Source organism: Pteropus alecto, unplaced genomic scaffold (assembly GCF_000325575.1).
Source record: "Pteropus alecto unplaced genomic scaffold, ASM32557v1 scaffold13, whole genome shotgun sequence".
In the NCBI taxonomy this organism is placed as follows: Eukaryota; Metazoa; Chordata; class Mammalia; order Chiroptera; family Pteropodidae; genus Pteropus; species Pteropus alecto.
In genome coordinates, this window is record NW_006434373.1 from 4,228,834 (window position 1) to 4,243,300 (window position 14,467).

A 14,467-nucleotide genomic window follows, 5' to 3' on the forward strand; every position below is an offset into this window, starting at 1 on the left:
ACCACATCCACGTGGATAGGAACTGAGTCACGCGTTTTGTGCATTTATCTCTGATTCCCACATTACTCTGTACAAATTGCTATCCCTGTTTTACAGATTAAGAAACAGGACCATGAGTATTAAAGGCTTGTTCTAGAATACATGTATCTAAAATGAACACAGAATTCAAACCAGTTCAATTGCTCTCCAGGTGTCACGCTCCTGTCACGCTGCTACTCTGCTTTTCAGGGTAGTGTAGTAAGATACATTAAATATGTAAAAATAAAGTTCTGCATCATTTCAAAGACGGCCTAAGGAACTCCACAGAGAGAGAGAGAAAAAAATTTTTTTTCACGGCAAAGAAAGTGAATTCCTAGACAAACAAACATACTGGAATTCAATTTCTAGTTAATCGACACGAAATAAAAGTGATTCTACCCCAACTGCCATTTTAGATACATATATGCACTGCCCCACAATTATTAATTCATATCTTGTAAGTTCAATAAAAAAATGTGTGGGTGAAGATTTATAGAAGGTTTTTCTTAAAGAGTAAAACATGTGTGCTCCTTGAAATATTAAATATGCTCTGGATTATCACATTGTTTTGGTCCGCTGCATTAATTTAAAAGAAAATTGATGATTTGGAACTCCAAGATAAATATGAATGACACAATCATTAAAATTATAATATATCTAGATATTAAACACAATCATTAAACTTCTAGTATTTTATAGTGCAATTCATAATAAAGATAAATTCATTTTTCTTACTGATGCATAGCTAGTCCAGTTCAAACAAAAGAAGGGAAATTCAATAGGCTGCCTCTAGCTCAGGGTCTATTAAACTTAATTCATTATTAAACTCAAAAGCTAATTAGCTATAAAAAGAAAGAGGGACGTAGATGTATTCTCTACCATGAATTGAATTAGTTTGGTTCAGGAAACAATGTGAAGTTTATGATCATTTAAGCTTGAATGGAGCTTCACTTCAAGAGCTTCAATAGGACTTGCAAATATTCAATTTAAAGAAACTTTTGTCGATAAGAAGACAATAAGCCTGTGAGCAATCGAGTGTCTCCCAGACTCCTGTGTGGCTCACAGACAGGAAAGTAAGGGTGTTTGGGTGTGGGGAATGGGGTTGGAACTGGTGGAAGAAGATCAACCTGCCATCCCACAGTCCCACAATTTCTATACCTCGCTGTGGATAAAGCATTAAACAGCCCATTAAATCATTTATCGTTACCTTTATTAAGCTTTTTGAAAAAAGAAGCACTAAGCCCCTTGACAAAGAAAGCCATTGGGACTGTAAACTTTCACCTTGATTTGATGAGAGAAGATTTGGACTAAGAATGTCCAAATCTGTGGAGAATTTTTATAAGAGTTTATTTGAGACAAACTGACAACATATGTCAGGCAGCAAGATCTCAAATACTCTGGAGAATAAGTTTATAGTTTCTTTTATGTTTTTAGGATTAAAGAGGGAACGTAAAGAAGATTACATGAAGGTGGGACGGAGCAAGCCTGGGATTGGATTACAGGATAGTGAAGATTATGCATTCTCTTAAGGGTGGTTATAGCTTATTCAAAGGTGTGTTAACCTAGAAGCACAAAAACAACAGATAGGGCTTGGTTAAGGCAAAGATAAGCCTTTTACTAAAAAAGTTATATGCCTAGGGCGTGACTACCCACCCTGACCTGCTCAGTCAGGAATTGGTACAGTTGACAAAGCACTCACAAAGTTACTCATCCACCTTTTTTCTGTGCAAGTCTTTGGATTAAGGGGACATTACAGCTCTGTCACTGGAAAATTTCCAGGCCAGTGTGACTAAAAATAAGGGTAGCTGACCCCATGCTCTGACTCTTGAAGTCTCATGTTTATTTCCATCAAGGAAAAGATTAAAACTTTGTTTAATTTATAGTGGATTTTAATTCAATTTTTGAGGAAACCATTCCATTATTCTCTGACATTGAAAAATCTCCTGCTGTTGGTCTGAATGTAAACTTTTTGAGGCTGGATTCGATTTTACAGTATTTAAAAGTCTATTTTTAAACATTATTGCCAGTTCACTGCATTTCTAAGCATTACTGTCTGGGTAATATCAGTGGAGAAAGGACGAATATCAGGGTCTCTGCATGGGTCTTGGCCTCAACTGAGCAGAAATGTCCCACGGTGCAAAGCTAATGAGAACTGAAAACAAGAGTGAAGAAGCACTGAGCTTAACAGACTCTGCACTTGTCGGGGTTCACCTTCCACAGCACTCTAGTGTTTGAGACCTCAGATGAGATACACAACTTCTCCATGACCTCATTTCCTGATCCATAAAACAGAGTTAATAATAGACCTGCATCATAGAGTTGTTACAAAAATTAAATTTGATTTAAAAAATTGAAAACAATAAAAAGAAATCACAGACTAGAATAAAATCTTTGGAAAACCTACATCTGATCAAGACTTGTTTCAAAAATAAACAAAGGACTCTTAAAACTCAACAGTAAGAAAACAAACACACCAATTAAAAAGTGGATAAAAGAACAGATACCTAACCTATACAGATGGCAAATAAGCATGTGAAAGATGTTCAACATCATGTGTTGTAAGTGAAGTGCAAATTAAAACAACAAAGAGATAACTCTACTCACTAACAAATGGCTAAAATCTGAAAAACTGACAACACCAAATACTAGCAAGGATGTGGAGTAAAAGGAACACTCATTCATTGCCGATGGGGATGCAAATGGTGCAGCCCCTTTGGAAGATAGTTTGGCAGTTACTTACAAAGTTAAGCACGGTCCTACCATATGATATGGCAATCGTGCTCCTTGATATTTAGCCAAATGTGTTGAAAACGTATGTCCACACAACAGTCTGCACACAATGTTTATAGCAGCTTTATTCATAATTGCCCAAATATGGGAGCAACTCAGATGTCCTTCCATAGGTAAACAGATAAACTGTAGATAGTCCACACAATGGAATATTATACAACAGTAAAAAGCAACAAACCCTCAAACTACAAAAGGACATAAAGGAAACTTAAGTCATATTGGAAGTGAAAGGAGCCAGTCTGAAAAGGCTACATATTGCATGATTCCAACTATATGACATTCTGGAAAAGGCAAAACTACGCAGACAATAAAAGATTAGTCGCTGTCACTGGTTTGGGTTGGGGACAGATGAATAAGATTTTTAGGGCAGTGAAAGTATTCTGTATGAGACTGTAATGGTGGACATATGACATTACGCATTTGTCAAAACCCATAGAATGTACACCGCCAAGAATAAACCCTAATGAAAACTCTGGACGTTAGTTAATAATCATGTATCAAGATAAGTTCATTGATTATAACAAATTTACCACACTAATACAATACGTTAATAATGAGAAACTGGGGTTGTGATGATTGGGTATACGGGAACTCTGAACTTTCTGTTCAATGTTTATGGAACACTAAAACTGCTCTAAAAAGTCTATTAATTTTTTAAATTAAAAATTAAATAATTCATGCAAAATCAGTTCATGCAGTGATGTGTAAAAATTAAACAGCAGTAGACAATATGCTCTCTCTATATATATGTAATTAGAATATATCACTAACAATTTGCTGGTAAAAATCCAAAGACGAGAAAAGATTTCTATGAAGCCTGGACCAAATTAGAATGAAGCCTGTCCTCAATCCTCCCCTTCTCCAGTCTCTCCCTGCCATTATTCTTTCCCTTTGTTCCCAATTTTTAGGGACTGTAAACTTGCCAAAGTTTCTGGGTTTGTAAATCTTTTAGTACAAATAAACAGGAATCAACTTTCATCATGTAGGAACAGCGTAGAAATTGTGACATGGCGAATTTTCATTACTAGTTGAATATAGTTTGAGGAAACACTGCAAGGGTCTGGTTAGTCTTTCCATGTTCTTCTAGTTCCTGGTTTTATCACTTTTAATTGCATTTAAGAATAATATAAACCGTTCACTTTTGTTCTCTTTCATTGTTCTAGTGCTTCCCTCTAGTGGTGATACATGCATTCAACATCTCAGCAAGGCAAAGGCAAGACATTGCTACATTGCCCATGCTGAACGTTTTGTGGGTTTGTTTCCAAATTAATGTATCGTGTACAGTTAAATGGTTTAATGACTAGAGGAACATATAAATTTAAAAGTGATCTCTTGTGAACTTAGCAACACTACCTCTCCAGATGATCATTATTCTCTGTTTTGACGTGATGAGAAGAACACTTCACCTATTGGTGTTCTTTCCCCAAACACAAAATAACTCTCTTCTAACCATGAGAAAAATATCAGCATACCGAAACTGCATAATACTCCTCACAACTGCCAGGGCTATGAAAACAGGAAAGTGTGAGAAACTGTCACAGACTAGAGACAAAGGAGGTGTAATAACTAAATGCAATGAGATACCTTGAATTGAATACTAGAAAGGAAAAGAACAGTAGTGAAAAACCTATAAAATCTTCATAATTGTGGAGTTCAGTTAATAGTGTTAGTTTCTTGGTTGTGACGATGTAATATAAGTAATATATGATGTTCACTTAACAGTACGGGGAACTGGGTGAAGGGTATATAAAACTCTGTATTATCTTTGTAACTTATTGTAAATCTAATTCTATTCTAAAATAAAAAGGATCCTTCAAATATATTCTCAAAAAAGTATTTTTTTTTCTTTTTTAATCTCCTCTTCCTTCTTGGGAATATAGTCTCAACTTCCTAATGTTTTTAACTAAATTCTATAACTTTCTGTACAACTTTTTAAATTTATTTTAAAAAGCATTGAATTTTACATTTTAAATGGGTAAATTTTATAGTGTACCATCTTTACCTTAATAAAGTTGTTTAAAAAAAAGAACAATATTTTAAAATTCTATCCTCTGATTCTAATTTTCCGCTCTAGCATGTTATTGCTCTCTAAAAATACTGAAAAAGTTTCTTCCTCCCTTCCTCCTTTCTTCCTTTCCTCCCTTTCTTCCTGCCTGCCTGCCTTTCTTCTTCTTCCTCTCTCTCTCTTTTCTGACTTCTTTTGGGGGAGAGGAGACTTTTTAAAAAATGTATTCCTCTGGTATAGAAATTTCTAGTTTTTTACTCTTCATTACTTGACAATTTCCATATATTTGTTATCAGGAAACTCAGGGTCTTTTTCACCACATATGAGAAGGCAGGCGACCAACCTTGCTCGAGACAGATGTAGACTACTCATTCTCCAAGTTAATACTCAAGCAACAGCTGGAATTTCTATGAATTATGAGTTTCATAAATGAAAATTACTGCAGCTTCTCAAAGTCTTACAAGTGGCTGGATGTAACCTCCTGGTGATGCATCTACTCAGATAATGTAGGTTAAAAGGAATTTATGTCAAATGCTAAATTTCCTCTCTTGAAAGGTGGTGAGATGTATCTCTGAATGCACAGACCTCATCCTCATTCCCTGTAGGAGACAGATTTTAACACTAAAGCAGGCTGTCTTCTCCGGAGGAGTTTACTCCGAGGCTGGATGACAATCTTCCAAGGTTGTAGAGGAGATTTCTGCGCAGGCAGCTGTTTAGAAATGTCTTGTTCATTTAAACTGTGATTTTTGGACTCTAATCTGGCAGCCCTGTCAACTCTGTCTCCTTCCACTTAAGAAAAAAATTAATCAATTTGCGTCAACTTCCAAGGGAGTCAAATTGTCATGTATTATGCAATAGACTTATCTGAAATGCAAATAAAAATGTGGCTGATTGTTTTTGTTCCCATGTGACTCTATCCACACAGTCCTGTTTATACTGAGTGTGGCTGCTATTCCAGTGGGTGTCCTGGGACCCCAACTGTGTGCTCACTCCCTGGGTGTCCAGGGACCCTAACTATGTGCTCACTCCCTGACGAGACCCCTTAGGAAGATCAACTTTCTCCTTTTAGAGAGAAGCTGGGTAGAGGTGATACTGAAAGGTGTGGGCAGAGCACCCCTTTCTGCCCTACTTGTCCCCAGCCCACATCTGCAGGCAGGTCCCATATGGACATCCCTTGGCCCAGGAAAGACTCTACCCCGTGGACGTTTTCCTTCTCATCAAATCTCTCCTTATTCTATTTTCTTGACACTATCATCTTATCTCCTGAATCCTGGTTCCCTTTCACTCCTCCAGGTTAATCTTAGGGTGATCGTCCGCTCCCACACTGAAGTTCTTGCCCTGCCTGTCTCCTATATTGGAAATGCTTATCCTTCAGGGTGGGATGTCATCAGAGTTGTTTTTCTTTTTCATTTGCACTGCTGAGTAGAGAGAGGAGGCCTTCTGGGACTTGAAGAAGGGCCAACATGGTGTTCCTAGTCCTGAGGGCTCCTGACTTATGCTTTTTATTTTTTCTAGTCTATTTAAAATATCTTAAAACTAAGCAACCAAACCAGATATTCTTCAATTTCCTGCCAGTTTAGCTTTCAGATCTTTTGCGGAAATAAAACCAAACAGCGTACGTCTCTTTTCTTCTTTTGAATTCAATTCAAATCCTTCTTCTCACGTGCGTGTATGAGGATATAGGTATGCGTGTCTTTTAAGCAAAAGCATTTAGCACTTATAATGTGCCAGACACTATACTAGGTGTTTTTACATGTTCATTTATTTCTCATAGCAACTCCATGAGTTTACCAGTACTATTACCCTCACACCCCATATTTTAAAACCAGTAAACAATTGACCTGGGATTTGAATTCCAAGGGTGTGGACCTAAAGATGTGCTCTTAACTACCATCCTCTACTTCTCTCCAACATCCTCAAGCAGGACTGCTTCATGATTTGCAGGGCCCAGTGCAAAATAAAAATTCAGGGCCCCTTGTTTAAAAATTATTACAAATTTCAGGATGGCAAGAGCATGTAAATGAAAAACAGAGGCTTCTGGAGTATGGAGCCCTCTGCTACTGCATAAGCGGCATGTCCAAGAAGCCAGCTTCATCTTCCAATACCACATTCTAATTATAGTGTGTGTGTGTGTGTGTGTGTGTGTGTGTGTGTGTGTGTGTTTGTGTGTATTTGGCTATAATGGTTATCAAGGAGAAGGCTGATTATTACTCAACACTTAAGACCATGTCACATTAAAGATATTGTCTTGATTTTGATTCTAGTACTGCAAGATGCTAACATTTGCGAAATAAAAATGAAGGGTATGAGAGACTTCTTTGTGTTGTTTATTTTCTATATTTTTATAAGCCTGAAATTACTCCAAAGTGAAAAGTCAGCAGATCAAAACATTTAAAGCTAGATAAATCTGTGACCTCAGGGTGAAGAATCTCCTTCTTTCTCCTATACCTAATTTTTCCCATTATTTGTCCTTTCATCACCATCCCCTAATCTCAGATGATGGTGATGAACAGGCCCAATCCTCTTTTTTCAGCTTCTGATAACCAGAGAGTGGGGACAGGGCTTAGATGTCACGGGAGATTTTTGACGGTGAGCCTGTGCTCAGCAACCACATTCATGATCATTGCAGACCCTTTGTCCTCATGGAATTTTACCAGCTCAGAATCAGTGCCTAAGGAGAAGAAAGTTTGGCCTGCTATTAGTTTTTTTATCAAAGTTAAAAAAACCACAAACACACACAATAAAATTAGTTTTATACAAAAAAGTCCTTAAAATATATTCTACCACAATATAACCAATGTTTTCCTCTAAATGGTCTAAAGTGAATTTTATGATTTTATTCACTTTTTTGTGAAAAAAAAAATTGCTACTTTTATATAGATGAATAAAGTGAGACACAGGAATTAATCATCTTGTGCGGCTGTATACCAGGTATATCATTGTTTTTATATTGTTGATCTCATTTGTTTAGTCTTCTAAAATGACATTAATTAGCCACAAGGTGATCCAAATTGACAGTTTAATATCATAACACTACATCAAGGATTTCTTCATCACACAGTTATCCACTTCACCTCAGCCTATTATTTCCAATCTTTGTGATTAGTTTAAATACAGTGTGTGATTGCAGCAAGACCTAAAAATTCAGGATAAAACAAAAATAAAACAAATGCCTAAAATCTTTCCACATGCACAAAATTAAGTGTGCAGAAAAAGTATCATATATTCTAAATGTGTCATTCTAAGATTAATAAGGACCATACAGCATAAAATTATAACATAAATCTAAATAAGCAACAAACTTATACTCATAGTATATTGTTAATATACTCTTGTAATTTTATTTTATTATCTTTATTTTTAAAGTGATCCTAAACATAATTTTATTCCATTATTTTTTAAATAACAAAAGTCAACTTGGATAATGGCAATGGTGAAGATGAGGAAATCAAAGACAATCTCAAGTGGAGCTTAAAAGAAAATTGCATTCATTTCTTGATGATGTGGGTACGGCTTAGCAGGAACATCTTATGTTTAGAGTTGCTGACTGCCCCTGCCAGCCCTTCACTTCATGCTTGGCCCACAGGAGAAGAGGGACTGGAAAGGAGAAAGAAGAAGCTGCTGATAGAAGCAAGGCTAGAGATCTTGGACCTCTGTTTTAATCATGATTAATTTGTAAAAGTTAATCAAATTTATACTAATTACAGGATTAATTTATAAAAGTGAATGTGTCCACAGATAATCAGGAGTAAACTATATTTTACAATCCCCAGGATCTTAGCACGGAGGCAGACAGATACCAGGTGGACAAAGAGAGTCGAGTTGGGTCTGCAGCAAAGCAGAGTGCTTGCCTGGCTGCCATGGGTAGACAAAAGTTAGCCCAGTCAGTCATTGCTTCCAATAGCCCAGTTCTGTTTGATTTTATGTAAACTGTTTATCATTCAGGAATCTTTTTGGCAGTATTAACTAAAGTCTAACATATGTATATTCTATGTTGCAATAATTCCACTTCTAGGTATAGATCCTATAGAAATATGTACATAGGTTCCCTAAAATATTTTCAGAGAATATTCACAGAAACATAACTCATACTAGCCCCCCAAATGGAAATACACCAAAGGCTCTTCTATGGTAAAATGGACAAATTTATTCATAGAATAACTCTATTCAGCGGTGAACAGGAATGAACTACTGCATACAACAGTGTGGAAGAATTTCACAGACAAAACGGTGAGCAGATGAATGCTGAAAGTGTGTACAAAGTTTACATCCTATATGATACCATTTGTACAAAGTTCAAAAGGGCAAAAGTGTTCCTTGATGATAGAAGTCAGCATGGTGATAACCTTTAAAGACAGGAAGGAACACAAAAAGTTTTGGGTTACTAGAGGTGTTCTGTATTTAAATTTGGGAGGTGGCTACAAGAGGACATCTGCTACGTAAACATGTGTTACCAAGCCGTACCTTTAAGGTTTTGCATTTTTATTGCCTGTATATTATATATTAACCCTGTGTGTTTTAAAATAAAACATCTATATTTCTGAAAGAAATTTAAATGTCACGTTTCATGTAATGAATCTAAATTTTTTGAGTTGTAAAGCAACATGGGATCCAAACCAAAAACATCAGCTGGTTGCATCGCTGTGTTGTACACCGGTTTAAAACTTCTCTCCTAGGGCAGAGAAGTCTTTAGAGTAACATTTTATAAATCATAATTCAAATTACAAATAGATTTATTAAATTCTTCTATCAATAAATTGCCACATCCATAACAAACTACAATGTGAAGACCTTCTTTGGCAAAATGGCTTAGAGAGTAGAATTGATTTCTCTAGGTGCTGTTTAGGCTTGCACATTATTTCATTTTGGATGGTATACTGATTCGTTTGGTTCCCACACAAAGAAACAATTTAATACCCTCAAGTAGTTATTCATCATCACACCTCTTGATTTCAGATTTAAGACATAACAGTATCTTAACTGGACCCAACCACTTAAACTATAGAAATGTTCTATTGTAGGTAATCCTAGAATAACACATTTTTCTTAAAATAAACTGGGGGAAATGTATAGAAGGAAGCCAGACAACTGCTACTGCAGTGAGGATCTCCATACACACTACTGGACTGACGTAATTTTAATTTTATTTTCTGATATCTTAATAAACTTTGACTTAATAAAAGTCTAATTTTCCTCACAATTTCATATACAAGGACAATAGAATTCATATGTTAACACTGGTCTAAACCAAAAGTAAAATAAGATTTCAGAATATTTTATGTGTCTGAATTCTAAATCTGCTGACAAAATGTGCTAAGTCATTTGGAAAAAATAATGGTGCAAGCTGCAGATTACATCAGTTTAGTATGCGAGCCTATTATAATGTAGCATTATCTTTTTTAACCTTATTCTCTATGAAATATTTAATTTATATCTTTATATATAGTATTGATGTGCACAAATCCTTTTTGACATATGTAAAATATTCATGATTTCAAATACTTTATTGTCATACCCTAACACACATTACTTTATAATGTTTTACAATTATGCACCTAATTTAAAAAATGAGATTTAACAGTTACGTAGTATTAAGATGAGTGGTAGTAGACAAACTCAATCAAAAAATAAGGCAAAAGTTTCTGAAATTTTTTATTTGGCAAGCCAAGTTAGCAGCAACACTAAAAAAAATTACTAACCTTCTAGTATTGAAACTCTTACTCCACCTCTCGTGTCTTTTTAATTACAATGTTGTAAAACAAAATAAATTGCAAAATATATTTTATTTTAACCAAAACACCAAAATTACAGAAATCAGTTTTAGACAAGGTTTAATTTCAGACACAAAAAATACAAATCATTTCTTTTGTTTTGAAAACTATATCTTTTAAAATATTTTATAATAGACTGAGGAAAATTCATGCTGACCAGGGTCTATTCTTCCAGCTACTGTTTAAACTAATAAAAAGTTTAATGAAGTGAAAACTCATTAAACAGATGACATTTTAAAAAATACAAGCAAAAAAGGGAAATTGATACAATAAAAGATAAGTATTACAGCATTCTCAAATATTCTTTACAAAATGAAAGTTAGAACGATGTCTTCTGGTATATGGTAATCTTTAGAAGAGCACAAGGCATATAACATACTTCAGGATGCCAAGAACTTTAATTAAACATCAATTTCTGTAAAGCTAATAACATGAGTATTTTTTAAAGGCTGGGATACGTGAACTACAATAGCAGCAGTTTAAAACAGAAGGATAGAAAATAAAGGGAAGTTATATCACATTATTGTAAATGTATTCATGAACTACTGGAGATTTTATTTTTACATAAGAACAATTATAGTTATTTTTTCAATTAATGCTTATATGCATGAATTGGAATTACCCTACATTAAGTTTTTAAAGTAACTGAAATTAGCTATAAAAAATACACATAAGTGTAAACACATGAGAGGCTGACTTCTCTGTTGTGAAAACTACCTGCAGGTGTTCCATTGGGTAATATAAAATGTTAGAAACAAAAATTACAAACGAAATAAGCTAAAAAAACTTAAATAATACCAATATCCTATTTTGAGTCCAATTGTTTAATATGATGTTTAAATTTAAGCTTTTAATTACTTTTTCACATAGCGAATGCATGATTTCTATATATTTTTTTCTTTTTACTTTCTACTAAGTTAACTGAAAAAGAAGAGGGGCACAGTTAACATAAAAATTGAGGGTGAATCCTGAGATTTCCCAAAAATGTCTTACTGTCATAAAGATGTAGGCACTTGTTTTTAGTAAATAATAAAATACAATTTTTGAAGAAATGATTACTGCCCCTTTGAATCCTGTGCTTCCTCCAAGACAAGAAGCTATGACTAAGTTGTTCAATATGGCATTATAGTGAAAAGTCTTTTTATCTTTCCTTAAATGGGCTCTATTTCTTGTAATTCACATGACAACCTTTGGCTGTGGTTGTCTGTTAAATTTCCTGTTTGGTCTAGTTTCAGCAAACCAAAACAAATAGCTCACAGAAAAGGCTATGGTAACTACTTTTTTTTTTTCCTTTTGGTATTTCCAGTTAAGTGTTTTCTCCTTAGAGGTACATAGAAAAGGAGGAAAATAGCCACATACAAGGTATAAAGAGGTCACAGAAGTTTCAATGCACCAAAAAAAGTGCCATCTCCATCCCGTGATATTTTAGCATCTTCGCGTGGTATTGCAAGTTGGAGTTCATCTCCTTCTTCCAGCTTTGCAATGCCTGGAAAAGAATGGTTTATAAGACTTTAAGGTGGTTGTACTTCAAATAATACCGGTGAACTTCTAAACCAGTTACAATTCTACTAGTCTAAAAAAGAAAAATAATAGAGTTAAAAGAAATGAGTAAAAAGAGTTACAACAGCTATAAATGTATTTGCCACCTACTGTTTATAAAACGGAGAATCTGAACAGGAACCAAATGTTTAACTTTAAGAAAAAATGTTCAGTAAACCATAGTACATCACTTGATGGAATATTATATAGTTAAAAATGGTTTCACTTTATTTTATTGACAAGAGAAATTTTTTTTATAATAATGTTAAATAAACACAGACATATACACTTTTAAATGTGCATGTAAAATATATAAATTATTAAAAGTAAAAAAAAAAAAACATACCATATATTAACATAGTTTTTCTCTAGAGTCCAGTTTACGAGATTAGGAGTCATTCGGATTACTTTTTATAGCCGTCTATATTTTATGTTTCCTTAAATAACCATGTTTGTCTTTATAATCAAAATCGACACAGTAATTGGCTTCTCAAAACTGACCAATAAATCTGCATGTGTCTAGTTTACAATGATGTATTCTGTGATTGAGGAATACAAAACACAATTCAGAAACTACACTCAGTATATCAGGTAATTCCTGACCCAATTTTTTAAAAAAAAAATAAAGGAAAAGAAAGAAGCAAGGAAAAGAGAAGAAACAACAAAACCAACAAATAAAATAGTATTCAAATTGTCAATACTTTCAACTACAGTTGACACTTGAACAACACGATTTGAAATGCATGGGTACACTTAAATGCAGATTTCTTTCAACAAATATTAGCCAGTCCACATCCCCAGTTTAGCATCGGTAGATCGGTAGATTCAACCAACCTCATCACCAACCTGACCCAGTTGTTCGAGTCAGCTGTAACAATTTAAAAAGTAGTAGCATTGTTTCAGCAACATACAGTGAAAATGGATTTACATGAACACATCTGCTAACATTCTTCCTATCATCAAGACTAAAGCATCCAGATTTCCTCCAGCAACAGTCAGTTGGTGTTTATTTATTGAAAACTTGTAATGTACTAGACACCTTTCTAAACAGGCATAGAGCAGTGATCAGAATGACAAAAGATTCTGTTTTCAAGGATCTTGTTTTTTTTTGGTAATAGACTAAGACAGATAACAAAGAAAAGAACATAGCTTTAGGTATTGTTTAAGGATAATGTGTATACTTTATAAGACTGGCAGAGTATTTGATGACTACATTAAAAAAGTAAAAAAAATGACTAGAGTTTGTTGAATAGATTAGTCATTACCATAGAAATTAAAGATAATCTAATATTTTGACGGCTATAGATCATATTGCATTAAGTAACATTATCTCAAAATAAAGTCAGTGTGAAATGACTACTTTTAAAAATTGGTCTATTAAAATTTCAACACTGAGTTATTGGCTACTTCTATTCTTCCAGATTATAGTAATCAGCTCAAATTTTTCTACAATAAACATATTCAATTTGTTAATGAAATAATAAGATTCAACTTATAAAGAAGTTCTTTAGTATTATGTTGGGCTCCTCAAATGGGCCATTTTAATTTTTTTTTTTCAGATTATTATGGGAGCTTTTTATGCACTTATACTCTAATATGTAGTTTTTAATGAATTTAAACGTTGCCCTAGAACAGATTAAAAATGCAAACCTGAAATGTCCTACAGAATGGTTCCCATTTATAATATGAAGTTATTAACACTGAGAAATATCTTTAAGGTCAAAATATTAATTCTTATAAAGCAAGTCATATAGGAAATCTGGCCCAGAAAGTAAATATAAGAGGAGAAGATGATTAGAAAATTTGAAAAAGAGTTCTTTGTAAAGCTATAAGTACTAACTAATATAAATAAATAACAGATTGGAGAAGTCTTGCCATTTGTAAATATTTTGCAACACCAAAATACTAGTCACCGCTGGGTGCAAGGAAGCATTTTTTTATGAAAATTAGGGAATTCCAATTTAATGAACTTCCCCATCACCCTGTTAAAGCTGTCTGTGGCTGTAGATCCAGAATAACAATCATCTCCATTATTATGAGGTATTTTCCTTCCTTTCTAATTGATTTATTGTGTGTTTGTTGGTAAACGCTTTTGAAATATGGTATTTCAAGTTGAGCAGTCAGTCCTCAATCCTGTGTTTCACACTGCCATTCATGGTAACTGGAACTGAAGACATTCCTCAGGGTTCTAAATGGGTTTGTCAAAATCACGGGAGAGGAATAGATGTGTTAAGGCAAATACTTTTTTTCTAATACCGGCTTTGATTAATTAGAAAATATCTCCCAGACAAAATAAAGGCTATATTGGCAATACAGCTAAAACAGACCTGAGATGAACAAAGCC

At 34.2% G+C, this 14,467-nt stretch overlaps 1 protein-coding gene across 1 annotated transcript in view; it reads right to left on the reverse strand.

Moving 5' to 3' along the window:
• Positions 1–10,452: 10,452 nt before the first annotated feature.
• The window catches only part of TNFSF13B (TNF superfamily member 13b), a 31,507-nt gene continuing 27,492 nt past the window's right edge, over positions 10,453–14,467 (reverse strand). Inside the window, exon 6 of the mRNA XM_006909367.2 lies at positions 10,453–12,070. Within this exon, the coding sequence (XP_006909429.1) occupies positions 11,958–12,070 (113 nt within the window). The 3' untranslated portion in view covers positions 10,453–11,957. The remainder of the gene's footprint in view (positions 12,071–14,467) is intronic.